This window comes from Miniopterus natalensis, chromosome 1 (assembly GCF_054644295.1).
Source record: "Miniopterus natalensis isolate mMinNat1 chromosome 1, mMinNat1.hap1, whole genome shotgun sequence".
Lineage (NCBI taxonomy): Eukaryota > Metazoa > Chordata > Mammalia > Chiroptera > Miniopteridae > Miniopterus > Miniopterus natalensis.
Genome location: NC_142081.1, coordinates 101,924,890 through 101,948,568, shown reverse-complemented (window position 1 = coordinate 101,948,568; position 23,679 = coordinate 101,924,890). Strand labels below are relative to the sequence as shown.

The following is a 23,679-nucleotide window of genomic DNA, read 5'->3' as shown; positions in this document are numbered from 1 at the left end:
TGTGCTGGGACATCATGTGGTTTATGCCATTACATGCCTTATGGAGTGGTAACTGCCAGTTGGTGTGACTGTCCCTCCCTGCTGGTGAGAGCTCTGTGAGGGCAGGCATTGTGTCTCATCGATCTTTGCCTTCCAGCAGCCAGGCCCAAGGCAGGCACATTAGATTTTCACTTCTTAGATGTCAGGTGGGTAGGACGGCTAGATAGATGGGTAGTCGCACAGATGGGTGATGGATGTGTGGATGGATGGATGGATGGATGCATGGGCAAGATGGGTGGGTGAGTTCTAGGATATTCTGGAAGCATGAGGCTGGTTTCCATGACTTTTTTGGCATCTCCCTTCCATGAAGAACTTCACCAGTGCTGTTGGAGAAGGGGCAGGCGGCCTCATCCCCTGGATTCTAATCCTCCAAACACCATGCAGTCCTGTCCACTGGGCAGCTCCCTCCTACCCTGCCCCACTCCAGAGTATGATTTGTAATCTCAGCTCAGGCTATGTGACTTATGGTAAGTCACCTGCTCTTTCTGGGCCTAATCATCCCATTATAAAGTTAGGGGCTCAATATAGATATCTCTTCAAATCTAAAAGGCCCAATTTTGGTGTAATGTTTAAAAATACTTCATGGGTACCAGAATAGAGTACATTTTATATTACACACACACACACACACACACACACACACACACACACACACACAAATCAAATGGTGTCTAACCATGCAAATAAAAAGTTGATTGCATTTGTTTGCTGTGCTTTATATTAAATAATAGTGCAGTTTCAAATATACCCTTGAAAAAAATTTACACTCCATCATCATGGGATATTGGATGGCCAGTCCCTAACATTTAGCATTCTCACTAAAGACCGTTCTACCAGCACCCGCAGCTCTGTACCTCCATACTTTCCCATAGACCCTATAAGTTAGGAGAGTCACTGCCTGTGCTGGGGTTGGGGCTGACTAGGGAGGGCAACCAGGATGGATGGGCAATGACAAGTCAGCAGAGATGGCCTGGTCAGCTGTTGCGAGGACTGACCTGGACATTTATACACATATTCTGACATGAACTAAAACCATGAAAGCTGCCTTCTGACACCTATACCCTCTACATTTGTTTCATCGGATCTCCTTGCTTGGAGGAAAGGCAGCACAAAGAGCTGCAGTCATTTCCTTTCTCTGGGCTTCAGTTATGAGCATCTGGATGCCCCACTCACCTAAGAACTAGAAGGATCTCTCAGACTAGTAGAAACTCATGGTTCACTAGGACTGCCCAGAGCCCATAAAGTCCTGGGTGCTGCCCTCCAGGGAAACTAGCCTAGCGAGACAGACAGACAAGCAAACAGGTGTGGTGCAAATACTGATTATATGAGCCTGGGTTTTGCATGAAAGAGAAAGAATTGTTAGGGGGTAACTTAAAAAGGCTAGACAAACGGAACCAAGGCCTTTGGCCATATGGGATGGGGGGACCTAGGGGTAGGAGGATTAAGGATTGCACTGGATAGTTTACCATGAGTGGGCCCCTCCCCATAGGCTTAGTGTGGAGGAATCAAGGATCCTTAAAATGCAGATCTGATTCTGCAGGACTGAGATTCTGGGTCTCTAACAAGCTGAATGGAAAGCACAGGAGGGAGTGGTGCGTGGAACAAGGCAGCCAGGAGGCAGCCTGAGAATCAGGGTGAAGGCCTGGGGAGCTCCTATGACAATGGCAGTGAGAACAGGCCCGAGGCGAGGCACCAGCAGGAAGCTGAAGGATGTCCCCAACACCACTTGCACAAGTCAAATACAGGGGCTGTGGTCTCTCTCCCCACCCTCAACTGAGCTTCTTGGCAGAGACTGAATCCCGGTCATCTCCCCGTCCCAGACTGTGCCCAGGAAATCTTGGTAGAAGGGCCTTTCAGAGAACACCTTGTCTTCCAAGAAATGGGAATAAAATTGGCCTTCACTCTCAGTAGGACAAGCATTGGCTGATAGAGGTTTTCCTCTTTCACCCACTGGGGCCCGCAAGCTCCAACCCTATCTTGGCACCAGTGGGCAACTGTCAGGCAAGTCCTGGGTATACACAGAATTTTCTGGCTAGAGCCTGCCATATGGCCCTCTGCTGCGATATGTGGACTTAGACAAACAAGAAGCGTGGCCCAAAGAGGTGCCGTTTTATTAAAATGTCAATCAATAGCGCTGTAAGCTGAGTTGCAGCCGAGCTTCTCCAAAAGCCCGAGGGACATCCTCTCTCCAGCTGAATGACCAAGTGCAGTCCAGCTGTCCTTTCTAGGCTTAGAATTAAGAATTAGAATTTTCACTCCCTTTAAAAAAATTTTCATTCTTGTATGAAATGACAGCAGGCAATTGTTTGTGCTGATGTATGACTGACAGAATAAGCAGTTGAAAACCTTTAGTCCACAGTTCTGGGAACCTTCTCTGATAGGGGCATGAAATCCAAGAGCATGGGAATCACCCAAACCTGCCCTGCATCCCTGGGGACACTGACCAGCACTCCTGTCTTACCACTTCTGCAAAACCCTCCTAAGCCTTCAAAACACACCTTGGTGACCTAGGGATTGAAGGTTCCCCCCACCCTCCCAAAAACATTTAAATTTGTTAAGCCTTAAAAAAAAAGATCCAGGTTTTCAGAGCCAGACGTTGACGGACACTTTGCAATTTCACTTGTAGTTCACATTTTTTCCGCTTTTGCAAGGGGAGCTGTGTAAGACTTGGGTGTAACTCACTGTAGCCTTCCCCCAGGAATTCTGTCCTGCCACCTGCCGGGGGGAATCAGCTCCCACCGCCACTCCCTGGGGCTTAGACTGGCAAGGCGCAGTGATGTAGGATGAAAATACTCCCACTTACCATCCAGTCCAGGACTTTGAAATGAAAAGGGCTCATGTATACGGATGACAAAGGCTCTCTTCTGACAAAATGGAGGTGTTCATGGAGGGGGAGGGGAGCAATTAAAACACAACAATCAAGCCAACCTTTAAATAGTAACTTTTAAAAATATAAAAACAGCTCATTACAATGACTTTTCATTTTTTTTTTTCTTCAGGAATCAACTTCTACCCTCACCCTCCCTTGTGGCTACAGCCTTAACAACAGTGACAGATGAACATCTGAGACTGGGGGGGAGGGGGGGGCAAGACCCTAGCCAGCCTTTGCCCCAGCCTTTCCCCCAACCTCAGAAAGGTACAGGGCACCTGGCCAGTCTCGGTGGCCTGGACATCAAGTCAGGGGTGATGCTGGCCCAGGAGCAAGATCAGTGAAAATGGGTGGTTTTTCACAGGAGCCCCTCCTTCCTTCTCACCAGACAGAATCATACATTATAAAATAAGCCATAAAAATGCAGTATAAAAATTATCTTCCGTATGCTACATCCAAGGAGAGCTTACCACCAGGACTCAAATGGCCTTTAGCTTTTCCTTAAAAGAAGAAAAAAAGAAAGAAAGACCAAAAGGGAAAAAGAATCCCAACTCCTCAGAACATTTTGGCACCAAAAAGTGGTACCTGGGAGACAATATTCTACTTGTAAAGTGTTTGGGCTCAAAAGAAAGCTGCAAGAAGTCACCACAGTGTGCCAGGATATCAGTGCCCCTACCCCCACCTCCTAGTGTCCTCTGCCCCCGCAGCCCTCTTGCGGGGCAGGGATAACCCTTTCAGACTCAATCCTGTAGATTAAATACTTTCCCTTGGGGGCAGGGGGAATCACAGGCTTGAAAGGAGAGAAGACATTTTATAAAAGGACATCACTTCTAATTCTTTCTTAAAAAAAAAAGAAGAAAAAAAAGCACCCTCATCATCACTATTTTTCTCTGGTAGCTCCCTGAGCTGAGTTGCTATGCTTTCCTCTAACTTTCTGTCCTTTTTAGTTTTTGTCCACAGAGTAAGGGCTAGAGAGGGAGTTCCTCCGAACTCCATTTCTCAACATGACTGACTGTGCACCAAAGAAAGATGCACCAAAGACAGACGGAGGCAAGGCGGGGAGAGTGAGTGAGCAAGAGTCAGAGCCCTGAGAGGGTGACAGAGGGCAAGAGGCAGACAGAGCGCAGGAGGCCAGAGAAAAACCTGACCATTGCAGCTGCTCTCAGCCCAGGCTGGCCCCCAACGGAAGCACTGTCTGTCGGCCTGCGTGGTGTCATCTTGACCCTTCTCGGACAATTCCAGGTCCACCTGGAGGCACACTCATTCCAAGGGTACGATTGTTCAGTCTGATTACCAGCTGCAGCTCCCTTTCTCCACCCCAGGATTTCTCTCCCCATTCCTCCCCCTCCCTGACTCCCTTCCAGGCAGGAACTTGTGTTAAAAAAAACAAAAACAAAACACAGAATACCACCACCATGAGTGGATTACAAATACAGCAGGCGAAATACAGGGCTAGCATTTCTGGTGAGCAGGAGCTCCCCCTGACCAGTCCGAGATAGGAGTCTGTTATTTACATTTTTCACAGATCTTGTGCACCGCACAAGCGGGAAAATAAGGTCCCCAGCCCTGGCACAGGTATGTGGTCCACTCCAGTGTCCCCGACCCAGGGCAAGGGACAGGTCAAAAGAAAAGGGAAGACAGATTTATGAGGGTGTCTGTGGGGAACTGGAGCCATGAGCCTCCAAATAAATCTATTAGTAGCATCTGCCAGGCCGGTGAAGGGGCAGAGGAGAGGAATCCATCGGAGTCTGTGAGACACATCAATGAGGGCCCCCGGGGCGGCACACGCCGGCGCCCTCCCAGCCTGCCACAGCACAGCCCGGAACGCTTGGCTGCTCCAGGGCCTCGCCAGCCGGGGCCCTGCACAGGATCTCCCTGTCACAGTTGAGTCTGTTTCTCCCAGAGTTTGACAGCCCTGTTAGAGTCCTTGTTTAGTAGATGACCTCATAAACCGTGGCCTTCTTGTCACCAGAGCCTGTTACAATATATTTGTCATCCGCCGAAATGTCACAACTCAAGACAGACGAGGATTCCTTAGACTAGAGAAGGAGAGACAGAAAGATGCAGGAAGGAAAAAAAGACAGGAGTCACTTTCGCTCCGCATCACTTCAGTGCTCTGAATTAAATATACTCCCTGCCCCCCCCCCCCAGGCTCCACCCTGAAATGCACACAGCATGGCCTTCAAACACAGCCCAGGAGGCGCTTTTAGTTAGAGATGCCCCTTCCACAGGCTTGTCCACAAGAAGCCCACTGCAGGGCCCACAGCACTCTTGGATGTCAGGCCACAGATCTTGAAGAATCAGAAAAAGCCTCCTCCCTCTCCCACCTCTTTCTGGACCTTTTCCTCCTGCCCCACCTCTGAAATGCTGAGATGAAATACGACCTTACTTGAGTATCAGGTAACACTGTTCTGAAAAGAGCTGCCCTGTGTGCTACACTCCTCACTGCCTCTGAGTGCTCCGCATACAGGCCAGAGCCAAGAGCACGTTTTCTCTCCTCTTGGCTCTAGAAATCCTACAAGAGCCCCTGCCTAAAAACCCTCACCCTGAGGGGTCAGATGTCATTAGCAGCAGAGAGTACCATACTGATGGGCCCAAGTCCTTGCTTCTGGAGACCCTGATGGGAAGGAGCTGGAAGAACCAGGGCAGGTACTGCTTTGCCCCCCACCTTCCCCACCCCCATCACCATAGCCCGACCCTGACTCTGGGCAGAACCGAGAGGGGCACTTGGATAACAGGTGGTACCTGGAATATGCTGGCTCCGTACGGTGTCCTCCAAGCATTGAGAAGGTTATCTTTCCCAGTGCTCACAAACCACTTGCCTGCAGGGGAGAGGCAAAGCGGGTCAGGCTGTGACCTGCTGCCCTCTAAAGTAAGACCTACCCCAGATGTGGCGGCTGCCATGGAAACGAGGTGTGGACTGCTAACCAGTGCTTAGCCGACTCTCTGCTTTCAAGGGGCAGACACATAACAGACACATGGACACCCAGAGAATGCCTTTCTCTGCAATCAAGGTGGAGGAGTGGGCAGGGCTGGCGGGAAAAGGTAGGGTTTGCACTTAATCACAGCAATTACACTTCCCCAAAACATTTTTTTTAAAAGCACAAAGGTCAACCGATCCTTCTCATCTGTTGGAAGATAGCAGGAAGTGCTGGAAAAGGCAAAGCCTTGAGTCTGCAGACCCAGCTGAGGACAGAGGTCAGTGGACACCCTTATTCTGCCAGGGAACTGCCAGCATTAACACTCTGTGCTTCCCAAAGCCATGTGGTGGGTGCCATGCCATCCATTCCCAGGCCACAGAGGAAGACCCGTGGGAGAGAGGATGAGATGTGTCCCAGGCTGCACAACTAGTCAGTGGAGCAGCAGACATTCAAATCCAGGGCTCTCAGCCATCAAAGCCTGTAGTTTTAACTGCCCGTAAGAATTGCCTAGAGGAACCTGCCTGCAGGGCTTGGGAGCACTGTTCGTTGGCCCCAGGCCAGCAGCAACTGGCTCTGGCCTGGCATCAAGAAAGCTCAGTACCCTGTGGCAGTATCTGCATCTGAGGGACAAGGATGGGGGGAACACAGGTCGGGGTCAGGAGGCCTGGCTCACATCAGGGCTCTGCTCCTACTGTAAGCTTTGGGCCCCTCATCTGTACATAGAGGGCAGGCCAGGCTGCCGGGGCCCTGCTCCCCTGGGCTCACCGCAGTAGGCGAACTTGAGGGAGAGCACACAGCTCTCGTGCAGGTGCAGCTGGTACTTGTCCGGCTTGGTGTGGTGCAGCACCTCCACATTGCTGCTTTCCATGCCCACGGCCAGCCACTCCCCAGTGGGGCAGTAACCCAGCGAGAAGATCTGCAGAGGAGGGGGCAGATGAGCTCAGTCTCCTCTACCCTCCAGATCCTACCACTCCTTCCCATCACCTCCCCACCTACCCTTTGCAAAGCCAAGCCTTCCTCTCCCTCAGCCCAATAGCTCAGGGGTGCCAGATGTCACTTTTCAATCCCATTCTATAGGTCAGGAAGTTGAGGCTCAGAGAGGTTGCTGACTCTAGACAGCAAGTAGGAGAGCTAGGATTCAAACTCAAGAGGTGGCACAGATTTTTTGCTTTCAAAAAGTTACTCTCTGCGACTTCCGCCTTTCCTTAAGAAAAAAGTGAGCAAATAAAACACTGAAATATTAAATATGTATGACTAAAATATTAAAATGAGTAATAAAAATAACAACAAAAAACCCTAATACCTAGCATTTACAGAATGGCTAAGGTTTTTAGAGGGACCATTTCAGGTGCTCACACCAGACTAGCTACTCTTATTCCCATCCCAGAAATGGGAAAACTGAGGCAAAAGTACTCAACAGTGGGGGAGCTGGGAATTAAATCTAAGCAATTGGGTCAAGTGTGTCCAATTCCAAGGCCTTATGGATTCTATTTCATTGCTGCTTCCTAGATGGCTGAGGTTGGTGTCAAATCCATTTGCAATGACCACCTGTAAGGACCCCTTTGTCCCCTAACCCAGCCCACTGGGCTCTGGGAGGGAATATGCTGCTCGGAGGGGAGGGGAGGGGAGGGGAGGGGAGGGGAGGGGAGGGGAGGGGAGGGGAGGGGAGGGGAGGGGAGGGGAGGGGATCTCAGCTGCTCACCTGGGAGGTAAAGTCATGCTGTTGCAGCTGCCGGCCCTCCCGCAGGTCCCAAGAGCGCACGGTGTTGTCCAGTCCCCCAGTCCACAGCTTGGTGCCATCGTGGGAGATGTCTATGCAGCTGGCCCCATCTGTGTGGCCCTGGAACTGCCTATGAAAGCCAAGCAGGGAGGAGGGGTGAGCCCAGGGCACCACTGAATACCAAGCTGGCAGCCTCTGAGCAGAAGAGGAAACTGAGGCCCAGAAGGGGGTACACAATTGTGTCCATGGTCTCTTAGTGAGCGTGCAGTAGAGCCAGGTCTAGCCCCTCTCCCACTTCCACTCAAGGGTCATGTCCAGGGGCAGGTGCGTAACAAAGGAACCTCCCTAGGTGGACACGCTGTATCTCTTCAATGTGCATTCTTAACCCCTCTCCTTACCCCACACACACATCTGGGGCTGAGGTCATACACAAGCTGTATGGTAATGTGACATACAAGGATGGCCAAGGTATACTGAGAGCCAACTCTGAGCCAGCCCTGCTGCTGCTGCACCATGTCTCACTCTGAGGAGGGTACTGAGACACAGGGCTAGGTGACTTGCAAAGGTCCCTCCCACAGCAGCACCTGACGAGCGTCTGGTTGTGCAGGTCCCACACGGCAATGTTTCCATCGCTGCAGCAGGAAAAGCAGACTTTGGCATCAGGGCTGATGGCCAAGGCATAGCAGGCAGGGGCAGAGGACGTCAGCTCGGCCTTGATGCGAGGTGTGGGTGAGGCCAGGTCCCAGATGGTGAGTGTGCTGGCCTCACCGCCCACGATGAGTGTGCGCCCATCAGGGAGCAGCTTGCAGGAGCGGATATAGTTGTCCCTATTCTGTAGGAAGAAAAGGCATTGTTGAGCATTGCCCACCTGCCTTCCCAGGGGCCAGGAGAGTCACATCCAGCAACTCCAAGCACCCTGCCACCCCCACACACATCTTGCTCTTGCTCCTGGAAGCTGCCAGGTCATCTCCATTGCTCATTCACAACCATTCAATCTTTCACGCATTTTTTTACAGACCCCAGGAGGTCAGTATCATCTCTAATACTTAGACAGTAAAACTGGGAATGAGGGAGGGAGGTTAGCCAGCTTGCCCAAAGACCCAGCCAATACAGGGCTGAGCCAGGCCAAGTTGACAGGGCTCTTCCCCTGGCCCAGGCTACTCTGCTCTCCCATGCCAGCTAGAGGTGCCCACAGCCCTGGAATCCTCACCAGGCAGTCCAGCTGGGAGATAGGGCTCTTGCTGCCTGGCTGGCTGATGTCCCAGATCTTCACACAACCCTTGCCACCTGTATAGACGTGCCGCGTGGGGTTGCTGATGGTCACGGCACATACCACCTCCCCGTGGCTGAGTGTGTTGATCTGCCGGGCGTGCCTTGGGATGCCGGGGCCTGCCAGGGCGTCGTGAGGGAAGGGCACAGGCTGCATCTGCCCATCAGCACTCACATGAAAAGAGTAGGCTCTGAAAGGGGGAGAATTGTCACTTCTGCTATCCTCAGTTATCTCCTAGTTCCCCCACGTCCTGTCCTCTTCCACCAGCACCACCCGACTGGCCTCTCTGCCTCCAGCTGCCCCCTAAATCTTAAGGAACCTGGTAACCCCAACTTTCTTCGCCAGGCTCCACCAGGGTGAGGACTACTTAATATTCCAGCCTTGACTTTTGCTCCTGCTTACACATCCTTGCTCCAAACCAGGTCACTAGCCCCACCTGATCTTGGAACGGTCTCTCCCATCACCTATCTATGACATCCCTAACACACCAATTGCCCCTGGAAAGGACCCAGCAGAGTGCCACCCCAGGTGGGGGGGATCTGTTTACACGCCCAAATAAATTGTAGAGTATACATCAGAGCCAGGAGGTGAGTCGTTGTGGTCTGCCTGGTGCTTCAGGCTACTGGGGGTGTTTCAAACAGGTAGAACCCAAAGGAGCCCCCAGGCCAACAGTGCCATTTGGTCAGGAGGCCCTAACACCTGCCGTATTCCTTTTCCCAGAACCCAGTGACCATACCCTCAAGCCTCTCTCAATTCCCCTTTTAGAGGGAACCCTGGGCTGATCAGGAGTATGGACAGGCAGCCATTTCCTGTGGTTACAGCCTGGCCTATAAGAACCTCCAAAAGGCAGACTGACACCTTCTCAAGGGAGGTCCACCAGCACAGGGGATGGGGGGGGTTGTGCTCTCCCCTGACCTCCCCAAGAAGCATGCAGGAAGTACAGCCAGAGCTTACGGTTTTCCACCAGGAATGGAGGCGAGGCTTGAGGGCAGGCCTGTGGCCCGCATCGGGGGGTGAGGGTCAAAACCAACCTGTAAGGTAAGACAAGGCAAGCCCTTAGTGAGGAAGATACTATATGCCATCCCCCGCCTCCTCCTCTACTTCCTGGGTCCTGCCTGCATAGTTCTGCTTCTTCAGAACCTGGGAGACAGACAAGCAGAGCAGAGCCCACTGTTTCAGAGGAAACACAGGCCCAGGAGGGCCAAGTGCCTTGCCTAGGATAATGCAGGGATGGGGTGACAGTCCAGACCTCTCAACTCTGAACCAGTATCCACCTCCCCCGCTGGCCCTGCTCCACTAAGCAGTGGCTTCCGCCCCACTATCATCCCTCCAGTGTCCCAGCAGGCCTGCCATGTAGAGGACTCCAGGTATAGGAGGTAGACAGAAACTGTCTCCTGAAAAAAGACACTTCTCTCTACCAACCCAATCCAAACTTCTCATAAACACTAACAGATAGCCCCATTCGCCAAACCCCTGCTCCCTAGAAGTCACCTGACTCATTTTGGGATCCCATCCCCATGGAGTCCGGAAAGACAGGGATCTGCCCCACCTTCCAGACAGAAAGGGGCGGCCAGGGAGGTTACATCACGTGAGGTAACATGGCAACTGATGGGCAAGCAGGGGTGGGCCTGGCTCTGCTGATCCCCAAGTGTGTTGTTTTCTTATTTCTAATGAGCACTTTCCTCCAAAGGCAGCTAGCTGCCTTGTTGTGAGACCTTTTCGGTATACAGGAAGTGCCCCCTAACCAGCTCCCCACTCCTTGCCAGTCCCCCAAAAAGGAGCCAAAAAGTCTACGTACAGCTCCAAAGCTCACCATTGGTGATCGGCCATAGGCGGCAGCGGCGGCCGCAGCGGCAGCACTCATCTGGGGAGGGATGTTGTGGAGGCCGGCGTAGGCACTGGGGCTGGTGAGGGACCCATTCATCTCGTGGTGGCTCATCATAGCAAAGGGCGCTGCGTAGGAGCTGGTGATGGAGATGGGCGTGCGCAGGGCCGAAGCTGCAAGGAGGAGGGCATCAGTGGGAAGTGGCAATCAAGGGGAATGGGCTCCACCCCTCCTTCCAGACAGACAGCAGGCCGCCAGGCCACACAGCAGCAATCCTCCCAGCATTCTAAAGCTGCCTGCTGCAGGCAGTCCTCTCAGAAACCCCCCTAACAGGGATCCCCATCTCTGTAGCTTAAGAAGATTAAAGCTGAGAGATGTGCCCACCTTTTTTTATAGAGCAGGTCACAGAAGCCCAGAGAAGGCGGTTCAGAGCCTCAGAACAGAGGCAGGAACAAACCGTGGGTGTCCTGACCTCTCTGAAGCTCCTTGCAAATGCCTAGCCCAGCAGTGGCCCCGGGAAGTCTTAACATCAGTGTTGAAACACCAGTCTGTTTCCTCCTGAAACCTGACTGTGAAGTCCCTCAAAGGCAGACCCTGGGGGGGCCTCAGCTCCGACACACTCCCCAGGGCTCTGGCCCCTCTGTGCAGCTCCAGCCCTCCCCTCGACCACAGGTGTCCCAGCCCTGTCGTGCCTACCCATTATACCTATCGGGTCCATGCCTGGAGGTTTTCCTGGCATTGACCGGAGCCCTGGGGTCGTGCTGGTGCCTGGAGTTGGAGCATCATTCCTCGGGGTTGGTGTGTTGGACTTGAGCCCAGGAGTGGAGGATTTGTCATTCTGAACAGGAAAGACACAGAGACCAAGGGGAACCATGAAGCTCTCTATCCCAAGTGCTGGTCATGACATGAAGCATAGGGGCAGCCCCCCACCAGAGTTTTGAATCTTTTGCCCAACAGCCACTCAATTCTTGCCCAACCTTGTTTAGCAGAGACCATGGTGACAGTTCCCACTCTGTAGATGCAGCAACCAAGGCTTAGAAACATTAACTAGCTAGGACAGGCCAAGAAGTAAAGCCAGCATTTGAACCTGGACCAAACCCCAACCCATGTCCATTTTACTCCACCCCTCTGCCCTCCAGTCAGTACCACTCTAGCTCCAGTCTCTTCCAGAACGTTTTCCCTCCACCCCCATCCTCTGCAGCACCAAGGGCAGACCCCACATACATGACCAAGGTCTTTGGTCTTGGAGGAAGGTGTGCTGCTGGAAGAGGCCACTGAGGCAGGGCTGGTGGGGGCATCCTTTTTCAGGCCACGGGCTTTGTCCAGCCCATTTTCAGGAGGGGAGTGTGCTGGGCTGACCCGGGGTGTTGCTGGGTCCTAAAAACACAAGTGAGGCAGAACTGTACTCAAAGCAACAACCAGCCTAGATTCTTTCTTGCTCTGGAATGTGAAGGGAAAGGGCATGGGTGACAGAGACTGGGGATCCCAAAGTGGGGTAACTAGTTCTAATGATCCAGTCTGACCAACCCAAAATCACACACAGTTCAGGACTCAAATCTGGTGGCTGGGCTTCTTAGCCTTCGGTAGATCTGTTCTAGCTCCACTTTCCCTGCTGAGGCTGACCCAAGGGGCTCACAACCCCTACCTCCAGGCCCCAGGGTGGTGAGCAGAATATAACTGACCTGGAGGAACACGAGGAATGGGTGCTGGCCCCACTCTGGGATCTCTGGGGGTCTCTCTGTGGGAACCTGTCTTAGTAACCCCTCAGTGCCCATGAATGCCCAGCCACCCTACAGCAAAGCCCTGCCCTGCTCCTCCCCACCAGCCTGATGCCCCAACTTCAGAAGCCTCATCACCCTGCTCAGGTTGCCAATACGTTAGCACAGCAGTTGAGACACAAGAGCTCCCACCCACCCAGGGGAGGAACACTCTCAAACCCCCAAGCCGAGAGACACCCTGCAATCTGGACCTGCCCTTCTTACCTCATTGGAAACATCCACCACTAGATCATCACTCTTGTCCCCATCACTGTCCTGCAAGGGAGAGAAAAGCCAATAAGAGGCCACGCCCTCCCCACCAGACCATCCCACCCTGCTTCCACCAGCCAGGATCTGAACCCAGGCCAAACCTCGAGGTCTACCAAAGGCGGCCCTCCTCCTCACTATTTCCTAGCCCAGTCCCCCAACTCTGGGGATCACTCTGCCCTGACACCCATTGGCAGCCTGAAACCTGGCCTATTATATTTCTAAGCCCCTTTAACTTGTCCCTCTGGAACCAGACACTGCTTTCTGGTGGGTTTATATCTGCCATCATTTACAAGGAAGTGAACTAGTCTCACTTCACCATTTCCACACACTGTGTGGGAGGGAAGATGACCCACAATGCCCAGAAATGCAGCTGAGGCTTCGGCTGTGCAACATGTCCAAAATCACAGAGCAGCCAAGTGGCTGAACAGGGCTTGGCACAAGACCCACACGAGGTCCCACAGAGCAGCACCCTTCTATCACAGCTCTCACCTCTGCGCACTGTACAGCCTGCAGAGCAGAAACCATGACCAAGCTGTAGGGTCCAGGGACGGGGCACCAGGGATGCTTCCTATAGCAGACTAGGCGCTCCAGGAGGGCTATGATGGCGGCCGGGGTTGTTGGCCTGCCCGTGGGAGGTGCCCTCTGTTCTCCCGACTCCTCCCTGCTCCACCTCCCTAGGTCACCACCAATCCTTGGTGGGACCCCTTCTCCTGCCCTTGACTCCACCTATGTCTTTCTGACTCACCCACAACTCAGGTCCTGTGGTTTTCCACACCCCAGCCTGCTCAACACAAACCCCAGCGGTGCCCACCACGCTCTCAGACATACGTATCGGCTCAGGCTGTCCTTTTCCTCGGCCTTCCGCTTCTTGGCTTCCATGCTGTAGTCTGCAGAGCCCCGGTGCTTCTCACTGGCTCGCAGGCTTTCTGAGGGTGACACGGAGTTGTTCTGGAAACAGGAAGGAAATTCAGTGTGATCATTTCATGCACACAGTCATAGCTAAGTGTGGTAACTCAGGAAGTCCGTGGAGGTGTCCTTTGTGTCCTACAGGTAGAGGCTGTATCGGTGCCTCTCCAGGAAAGCTTTCATGACTCCACAGACTAGGTTTCCTGAGACAGGCTCTGGGAGCATAATTCTCTTTTGTAGCAAAGTCGCTACTATTAAGTAACCTTGCAATGAGCCCTGTGCCTTCTGGCCTATGGGACTGCACACTCCATAAGGGTAGCAGTCACACCTGCCTCCTTCACCCCATCTCGTGCCCGTCACACGTATTTGTTCCAAGAAGGAATAAGCAAAATTTGCAGAGTCTTAAAAGATGGATCTGAGCCAACAAACTGGGACCACGTACAATACTTCATCTGCTGACCCCGACAGCAATGGCAACTGCCAAGAGGCTTTCTAAGTGGAGGTGCAACTTTAGAGAAATACCAGGATTATAAAGAGACAGAAAATGCAACATCGTCTTCCTCCGAGATGAGAAAAGGAGTAAGGTAGGTGGCAATCCTCCCTGTTCCTCTGTCACAATGAGAAAGAGGTCGGGAAGTGTGCCCAAGGCCCACCAGCAGGAGGTAACATGAAGGAAAGCCAAGTTCCCCAGGCCTGGACCTAATGAGCTCTCCCTTCAAATATAATGCAAGTAAGGATGAGAGCACTTTGGAACTCAGAGCCTGGGGAGAGCGAAGATGGGCTTACACCTGAGGCAGCAGAGCCTCACAGGCAGCCTGGGAACCATTTGTCCCAAAGGTGAAAGACACACCTGCAGAGGAGGACCCGTGGGCTCACCGTGGGCTCACCATGGTGTCAGTGACCAGGAATGGTACTATGTGGCTGTCAGCACCAGGCTGGGAAGTAGGGAGGGGCACCTGACAGCAAACCTCTGTACCCAGAGGATAAAGTCAGAACCAATGCCCCACCCCGCAGGGGGCTGGTGCAGTTTACTCAGGTTTAAGAGCCAATCCCTAACCTTCCCTCACTGTCTCACCACGCACCCATTCTGAGTGCCCACCATGCATTGGGGTGGGGGGAGTGGGGTACTCAGGATGGAGGAAGAAGCAGGCACAGCCCTGCCCTCCAGGAGCTTCCAGTCTAGCCGGAGGGAAGGGAAAGGCCAGGCCATCAACATCTCCATGCAGTGCAGACGTGTGTGACAAGAACACGTGTGGATGCAGAGGGATGTCTGTTCACAAGAGGGTATCAAAAGGCAGGTGGAATGAGCTTGCACCTCTGTCTCCCCACTTTCCTGGGGGGTATTACAGGCTTTTGGGGAAATGGTGAGGGAACCAGCTGCAGAACTTAATTTCCTTTGCTAAGCCGGTTTCTGGGCATCCCTTCCCTGCCAAATTTCTGCCTGAAGCAAATTAAAATGGCAGAGTTATCAAGCCTTGAAGAAAAAAATGGAGGTTATAATGGAACTGCAGTTCAACCTTCCTCACAGCCGTGCGAGAGCGGCGTCGATGTGCACACGGCTGCAATTCAATTAGCTGCTGCAAGCCTGGCAGAAAAATCACCGTCATTTTATTTCTCTTCCTCTGACGGTGGCCACCCTGTGCTAAGCAGAAATGCTTCCAGGCCCAGTCCTCACAGGCGGGCAGGGAGGAGGGGGCGTGTGGCAGCTCGTGTTTCTCCTTGCGACCCAGAGCACAGCTCGGAGAACAGCGAGCTCTTTCTTCTCATGCAGTCAGGCTGAAAACCCTTGCTGCTACCGGAGAGTCATGTCAGGCATTTAGCGGCATCGATCCAGCCCGCCTCTGGCTGGCAGGCGGCCAAAAAACTAAGTATTTTTTATTGCTTCGGCTAGGCAAGGAAATATGAATGAAGCTACCTCTAATTGGACTCCAGACTAACCCCTCTGGGACAGCTTCCAGCCCGTCCAGCCGTCCCCCCTCCTACCCCGACACAGCCCTGTCCTTCCGGCAATGGGCCACATCTGTTGACAACCTGGTTTCCAAAGGGCTGATTACTTCAGTCTACACCCCCTCTGACACCATCCTCATATGCACACAGCCCAGGATGGCATCCTGACTCATTCCTACTGGACTATCCAGGGGCCCAAGCCTGCCCCCCTGCTCTGTGAGTCTGATGTGCATGGATATGGGCGAGCGACACAGAGTGAAGAGTTTAGCTCCTGGGGGTTCCCCATAGGTATATTTTAGCAGAAAGCTTTCATAAACTGGGGCACAGAGCCAAGAGAAAATAGCAATGAGGATGAGGACCATGTGAAGACAGGAAGGGTGTTGGGCATCAATGACCCGTTTCACTCCACAGCAGGTCCATTAACCAGGTCATGTCTGGGAACTTGGGCTCTGCTGGGGGGGGCGGGGGGGGCGTGTCTTCCTTACTAAGCAGAGAGGCTGTCTGGGCAGGAAGATGCTCCTGTGAGAGATAAAGAAACTGAAGCTGGGAGAGGCCAAGAGAACCATGCAATGTCCCATGAAGCAGGACCAGACCTAAGCCTTGAGACGTCCAGTCTAGGTCTTCTCCTAGAGGCAAGCCACCTCTCCAAAAATGCAACTTTCTGAGGACCAACACTAAAGCCATCAAAATGGATTTTCAGCTTCAGTTATTCCTTTCATATGTACCTAGCCACTCCAGGGCCCCCATGTGAACCTGGATTTATGAGACGCAGGCAAGTCCAAAGGGGACATAAGCATTGTTGCTCAGGGGAGGTTCATAAAGTCAGCCTGGGCAGTGGCTGCAAAGGGGAGGTGAGTCGGGATGGTTAGTTAACTGCCTGACCTTCCAAGTCCTACTTAACACAAGGTAATAACCAAAGCCATCCTAGCAGATTAGATGGCCCCAGATACAAGGACAGCAATGAGGAATAAAATAGCTTTGCTAATCGCTGGAGGATTTTTTTTATCCAGACTCCACTGTGCTTATTCAGAAGGCTTATTCACTTGAAACAGAACCTCTGAGCCTCCGTGTGATCAGAAAGATTTACAACTAATCTCAGATCTGGCAGACACACAGGCAGCCTGGCCTTAATGCTCACTTCCTAGCACTTTCTTAAACCCAGAACAGGGAGAAACCTCAGGTGTTTAGAGGAAATGAGGATGCAGGACCATATGGGGGCAGCCAATCCAGGGGTTGGGGAAGTACCCCCGCCCAGGACATGGGACAACCTGGGTTCAGCCCAGACTCTGCAGACCCCCTGGGAGGACCCAGGGCCAGCCAGCTGACCTCTCTGGTTAATCACCTCTCCTCTAAAGGGAATGAGAGCACATTTAGCTGGAGCTCTTCACTTGACAAATGATGGACCAAAAGTCTGGAGAGATGAAGGCTTCCCCAACTGAAGGTAACACTCAACAGGTGACAAGTCCTATTCCATGACAATACTCCTACCCCTACCACCCAAACCCACGTGGCCCCCTCCTCCCAGTACCCCAAGCACACCCAATAGTTCCAGAGTGTTGACACTTACCGCGCTGGATTCTCTCTCTGGGGACCGAAGGCAAGGACAGGAGGAGGGTTAGCACCCCAAGACAAAAAGACAAAAAAGAAAGAAAAAGGTCAGTCCCAACGTTTTCAAACGAGCAGCAGGCCTGGCTTCACTGTGGGTCAGCCAAGGCAGGACATTAGGGAACCTTTTTCAATTAATTGCCCCAATTCTAACACTTTCCCGGGTCGCCAATCATGGGTGGGGCAGCCTGTGGTCTGGCACTCCCAGACATGCCAAGAAGGACACCAAGACTACTGGTCAGCAATTTTTAAGCCATAAGCTTGGGAAGGATCATGCTATGTAAAATATCCAGAGGATGTGGGATTGAGAACATTGTTAAAAAAAAAAAAAAAAATACAGTGGTGTTTGTTGTTTAATTAACACCATTCTGTTTCTTTGCCAGAAGCTGAAGCCTCTAATTATTTGCCCAGTTGGGCACTAGCACCCAAACTCTCCTGCCTGATGTGCGGAGGCCCTCTTCCTCTGCAGAGAGTACCATCCTACTGTGGGGAGAGAAATGTCAGTCTTTGGTTCCTACGGCCTGGTACCACCCTGGGGTCCCGGCCAGAGCAGAATGATTACACTCCAGGCCCCCAGTGCCCAAGAGTGTGGTGCCCAGGGAGCTGGGAAGGTGTTGGCCATGTGCCCTAGCAAATATCTAAGGGAAAATCAAATCATCAGGCTGAATACTTTAAACATACACAATATTATATGTCAATTATATCTTGATAAAGCTAGGAAAAAACACCTAAGGGCAGCGCACACAAGGTGGTTGTTTTTGGAAAGGCTCTTCCAGGAAGCTAGGCCCTTCCCTTTCCCAATCGAACTGAGTCCTCCTGAGGGCCTACTCTGTGCAGCTTCCTGCATCCTCACAGTAAGGGCCTCATTCCAAGTCTTTTCAAGCACCTCCCTGCAATAGTGTGGTGGCTACCTCTGCTTAAAGACAGTCAACTTACAAGCCTTTATGTGACTGCTATGTGCCTTTTCCAAGGCACCTGTGTTGGTGAGACACACATACTAAATTCAACCCCCAGGAATCTGGCCCCTGTTCTCAGAGGACTAATGGTCTTGGTGAGGACAAAGCACTTTCCAAGAGTAGGATACAAGAAGACAGTAACAAAAGGCTCAGTTTTGGGACTCTATCTCCTAAACTCTTATGGGAATTTGAAAAAGATCCCAGCCCGGCCAGGAAGGCATCCTGGAGAGTGGGCTAGGCATAGTGTCGCTAGGAAGTAGGGTGGGTGCTCTGGGATGAATGGACAACGTGTCTTTCAGGGCAGAGAATCTTGGGTGCACATCAGGGACTAGGGGGATTGGCATGGGGCTCTGGTTTCCATACACTAGAAATTCAAGAGATGGCTTCAAATCTTTTGCTAACTCCTGATCCTAGGGTAACAGCAGTTGCTGTGTCCACTTACAGTGGGGCCAGAGGACCTTTCCCCCAGCCCAGCCCTGCCCTCTGGCCCCAGCACCAGCCTAGCCCCAGCCCCAGGCCGCACCTCTGTGGTCCAGCTCATGGTGGTTCTTCTCGTCCTTCACCGTCATGTGGGCCTGGCTGCCCAGGGCTCCGAGTGCCAGCAGCCCCGAGCTGCTTCCTGTCACTGGGGGGATCCCTGGAGGCTGGAGGCCTGATGGGTGGGGTGGCAACTGGACCGGGGGGCCATGCGTGGCATGGGAGAGGTGCTGCGCCTGGAGCTGCTGTTGCTGCAATGAAGTTGGTGGTGAGCACAGCTGAGCAGAAAAGGGCAGGGGAAGCCAAAGGCCATCCCTCTTGCTCCTTCATGTGGTAGCAAGGGGGAAAAGGCCCCCCCAAACCATTGTCTTTGTCCCCAGCTCAGTCCACACGCTGTATTGCTGAAGGAAGTCTGTTAATGGACTGCAATTTAGATACAAGATTTATGTCTTCAAACATTCCACCTGTCCCCCCACCCAACTCAGGATAGAATTTCTCCACACATGTTTAAAAGTCCAAGATAAATAAAGCATGCATTTAAAGTCACCAGGGCTCCCTCTCAGTGGAGGGAATCCACTTCTAAGCTCCCGGCAGTTCACGTTTGCTCATGCTTACATGCTTTCAACATTAGCAGCCAGCATCCTCCATCCTAAGCCCGTATCCTGGGGAAGGCTCCCTAATGCCAAGAACTCTAGGCCTGCCTTAGAGAGCTAGGCTGGCTACAGCAACCAAGTGCCAAGATCAAGAGGAGGTTGGGGCCGGTGAAATGAGAGCTAATGTCACTGGACATCAGAGTAGTGAATAGGGTAACAATTAGAGCAGAGTCGTCCCTGGCTGGATATCTAAGTGGTTAGAGCATTATACCGCTCCACCAAGGTTTCGGGTTTGATCCCGGGTCAGGGCACATACAAGAATCAACCAATGAATGCATAAATAAGTGGAACAACAAATTGATGTCTCTCTCTTTCTCAAATCAATTAAAAAAAAAAAAAAGGTGGAGTTTTAGAACCAGTGCAGGATTCAAACCCCAGCTCTGGCACTTACTAGCCCTGTAACCTCAGGCAGGTTACTCATTAAGTGATCTCATAACAGTAGCTAACATTTACCAGGGCTTACAATGCCTCCCCTCTGTTCTAAAACCTTGACCTGATTAACTCAGTATTATCAACAATAGCAATGATAACAGTCCCTAATCAAGGATTCTGGCCCCCCCCCCCCCCAACACCATACCCCTGCCAAACTCTAGCCTCAGGGTCCTCTGTTTCTCTAGCCACCCCCCGGCCCAAGGGACTGGCTTGGGCCGCCTTAGGTCTCTCCCCAGCCAGGACAAAATGCCCTTTATCTTAACATTCCTAATACTTCGATCCCTATGGCTGGGGCCTTGGATATGCTGATCTAACTGTGCATACATCTTTCAACTAGCACAGAAATTAATTCACATTAATGAATGCCTGTGCATTTCCAAATATTATCTCTGACCCTTCCAAACACCTGGCAAAGGAGGGGTTGTGCCCATTTTATAGATGGCAAACTGACACTTGGGGGAGATGGAGGGGGTAGCCAATAACTAGCAGTCCCATCTCTAGTATGTGGGATCTGGGCTCAAATCAATCAACCACCAATCTCATCCAAAGAATATCCCTAAGGAGGCCCCCAAAGCAAGAAAAGTTCTTGGGGGTGGGGGGCAAAGAGTAAAAGTCTGACAAGCTTGCCTGTCAATTTTAATTGTGGCTTTTGGACCACTGCTGACCCATGGCAGAACAGAGTAAAGGCCCATAGTTCTGGTTGGAGGTGAGGCTCCAAAAGGCAGTATCTGAGGTTCAGAAGTTACAGACTCTGCTCTCCCACAACTAAGCTGTCAACTGCCAACCTGGCCCACCCCAAAGTTAATGGCAACCATAGCTACCACTGCACTCCTGGCCCAGAAGGCTCGTTTCTCAGCTCGGGGTAAAAGGCGGGGACCTGTGACCAAGGCCTGGGATGTCTGTTGCTGGGCAGTTTATAGAAGCTGCTGGTGGGCACTGGTCCCAGTGCATCCTGACCCCAGATCTGCCCCAAGACGCCCAAGCAGGAACCAAGCCCAGGGACTCAGGACCTGGAGTCATAGAAACCCAGGGCAAAGATCCAACGCACCAGCCAGGACTGTGGTTTTTCTGTGACTGGAGCTTAGAGCCGAGCTCCCCCAACTTTCTTTATCAAGAAAATGTAACTTTTATATCTTATTACAGAAGTAATACATGCTCAGTATCATTAAATATCGCAAATAAGTAGAGATTTAAATTTTTTTCTAAAAATCTTACCCTTCAATCCCACTCCCTAGAAGATCCACTGCACATCTGTCTAGATTTTCCTTCATGGAAATCCACAAATGTTAAATGTATTTCTATACAAATGGGCTCTTGTTAACTTTACTGCTATACAATTGGATTTTAATTTAGAGTGTTATGAACAAATCAACATTTCCTTTTTAATGGCTGCACAGTATTCACTGGTGTGGTTGGACCATTCAAGTTTATCTAGATGCTCAGTTTTAAAATGAATCTCTGCTGGGGGTCCTGTGGTTTTAGACCAATTGCTGGTAGGCCCTCCAATTCTACTAGGGTTAACTATTTAGTAAAATCCCAGAAAGCAAGAATGAAGGTACTTAATCTACTCTTTACCGTGTATGGCCAATAAGATCACTGGAAGGAGACGAGAAAGAGGACGGGAGGATGGCTTCACAGAAGTAGTTTTGCTGGCTGGGAACAAGGCTAACTCCTCCATTAATAATTCTGTTTCTACAGAAACAGCTTATTGAACATTCGTATCCATGGGAAGACTCAGTTGAATAATTCCAAACACCCTGATTCTTACCTTACCAGGTAAGGTCTGCCCTCTGACTCAACTTTCTAGGCTCATCTTTCAAATGCCACCTCCTCTAGAAGCCTCCCATCATCCTGGTTAGTTTCTCCCTTCTAAGAGTTCTAACAGCTCAGACTTGGAGTCAGAAAGGCTAAGGTGGACATCCATCTCTCCTCTACCAGCTGAGACCTTAGATGAATCTGTGGACCTCTCTGGGCCTCAGTTTCCTCATCTGTAAAATGGGAATCATAACGCAGCCCATTTCTTTGGGTTGTGCAAGGATCACATGCTTTACTACACGTAAAGGCAAAATAGGTGCTCAATTAACATTAGCAAAAACTATGACTGGACTGCAAATATAAGCATTTCTTTCATCTTTACATGATGCTTGGTAACCTGTGGGTTCCAGAAAAGCAGAGACCTTGTTTTATCCATCCCAGCAGCTCAAGCATGGTGCTTGGCATGCTTGCTGGGAATAGGTAAACATGGAGAAAGAGGCTGGGAAGTCAGCAGAGTGGCTCTGTCCAAAAGTGACCATCCACCTCCCAGAACCGTGCCTCCCCTCCAAGGCTCACTTAGATGCAGCAAGAACAGTTATTTGGGACAAGGAGCATTAGTGCGGCTTCCTGCTCCCCTGAAACATGAATTGGTAAACCAGCATCAGAAACTTGGAAAACAGTGATTTGCAAAGCTGTTGTGCTTCCAAGACTGAGGGGTAGTTTCAGCCATTAGCGTGTCAAGCGCAAGTGTCTTCTTTACAATGGAGGAAAGGAAACTTCCACGGAGCCATGTACTTTTCATTGTCAAGAACAAGAGCACTCCCTGCCCAGCCAGGTCTCCTCTGAGCAGTGTGAAGGCACAGTCAGGAGTGGCTCAACAGGATCCAGGAAACAGGAACGGAAGAGCCTCCGAGGCTTCCTTCTCAGGGTGGGGGCAGATGCCTGGACAGGCTGGGAGTGGGTCTGCTAACAATGGTCTTTATTACAACAGATAGTGAAACAAAGTTTTCTCCCTAGTGGGGCAGAGGGAGCGAGCTGGCAATCTGAGCATCTCATCACCCTGTGTCATAGCCCAGCCCCTGTGCGTGCAGGCAGGCAGGCAGGCAGGGCACGGCCCTCCCCAGTCTGCATCTCTAGCCCCTGTGACATCTTCCTCTTCAGAGGACAATGTGCTAAAACACAGTAACATCTGAGAGAAAGAGTGGTCGTGTTTTCAACTAGGGAAAAATGGAACTAGTACACAGTCAGAGGAGAGGCCTGAGCTGATCACTTTGCAGCAACCTGCCTCCAGTTTCTACTATTACTTCTAATTCCGGGACTTCTCTATCCATGATGTGAAAGGAAGTCAACCATCCCCCCTCCACCTCCAACCACGGAAGAGGGGCTAGGACACTGGGCCCAAGCCCACCCATGAATGCTCTCTCTTCTCCCCCCTTTAATATCTCACACCAGAACACAAGCATATCCAAGGTGTCCTATTGGGCATTCGTGTGTCCCCATCCTCCACACATGTGCCAAGTGCCTGTGTCCTGGACTCAGGAGGTATGGGCACTTACAGGCAAGGCTACCAGAAAGACGGTTTGTAGAGTATATGTATCTGGATTATGCACATCATGCCCTATGCTTTTGTGAGTTAATTTAATGCTTCACTCCTCAGCTTCACAATTTGAGCTAAACTTACTGAAGTTCTCTAAGCATTTCCAGAGCCAAGACCCACCAAGGATGTCCACCAAAGGAAGCACAGTCCTCACTGTATAAAATGAATACTTCTTGCCCTCCAAGGAGAGGGAGAGCAGCCCAGGCCTCCGCTATTTCCTTGGCTTCTCATGGCTGGTAGGCCCATAGCTGGTGGGGATCACAATAACTCTTCAGATCCCCAGTACAGAGATGGGGTCAGGCTCAGAGAGGCTAAGGGACTCTGACAGGAGCAACCAGAGCCAGGACTCAATCCCAGCATTACTACTCTCCACCATGGCCGCCTGGCTGAAAGAAACGATGCATTCTAAGGCCCACTCTCCACTATCCCTTTCCCTCATGTAAAATTCAATCAACTGAATCCAGCTCATTGACACCATGGAGTGAATGCAAGAACCTCAGGTATGGCTTCACCACTCTAGTTTGTGACAATATAGATACAACCTCCCTTCCTCCTCCTCACCTCCCACTTAAAAAAAAGTCAACACTTCATAACACCTCTTCCACTAATAACTTCCAAGGCAATGCAAATCAAATTGTCAGTGGGCAAGTGGGGTGAGAGCCTCTCCACCTTCCAGATCC

At 51.5% G+C, this 23,679-nt stretch overlaps 1 protein-coding gene across 9 annotated transcripts in view; it reads right to left on the bottom strand.

The window, feature by feature from the left end:
• Window positions 1–2,967: 2,967 nt before the first annotated feature.
• The window catches only part of TLE3 (TLE family member 3, transcriptional corepressor), a 44,144-nt gene continuing 23,432 nt past the window's right edge, over window positions 2,968–23,679 (bottom strand). For 2 of the 9 annotated variants that reach the window (XM_087824741.1, XM_087824757.1), the window contains exons 7-20: window positions 18,609–18,813; window positions 17,092–17,108; window positions 13,500–13,619; window positions 12,627–12,677; window positions 11,869–12,021; window positions 11,341–11,482; window positions 10,618–10,817; window positions 9,774–9,850; window positions 8,760–9,009; window positions 8,134–8,381; window positions 7,532–7,679; window positions 6,595–6,745; window positions 5,654–5,730; window positions 2,968–4,947 (exon numbers count right to left, since the gene is read on the bottom strand). In XM_087824741.1, coding sequence (XP_087680867.1) covers window positions 4,840–4,947; window positions 5,654–5,730; window positions 6,595–6,745; window positions 7,532–7,679; window positions 8,134–8,381; window positions 8,760–9,009; window positions 9,774–9,850; window positions 10,618–10,817; window positions 11,341–11,482; window positions 11,869–12,021; window positions 12,627–12,677; window positions 13,500–13,619; window positions 17,092–17,108; window positions 18,609–18,813 — 1,947 coding nt within the window. In that variant the 3' untranslated portion in view covers window positions 2,968–4,839. Of the gene's footprint in view, window positions 4,948–5,653; window positions 5,731–6,594; window positions 6,746–6,907; window positions 6,941–7,531; window positions 7,680–8,133; window positions 8,382–8,759; window positions 9,010–9,773; window positions 9,851–10,617; window positions 10,818–11,340; window positions 11,483–11,868; window positions 12,022–12,626; window positions 12,678–13,499; window positions 13,620–17,091; window positions 17,109–18,608; window positions 18,814–23,679 lie in introns of those variants that run through there. The other 7 variants (XM_087824749.1, XM_087824770.1, XM_087824743.1 and 4 more) reach the window with 4 other exon arrangements.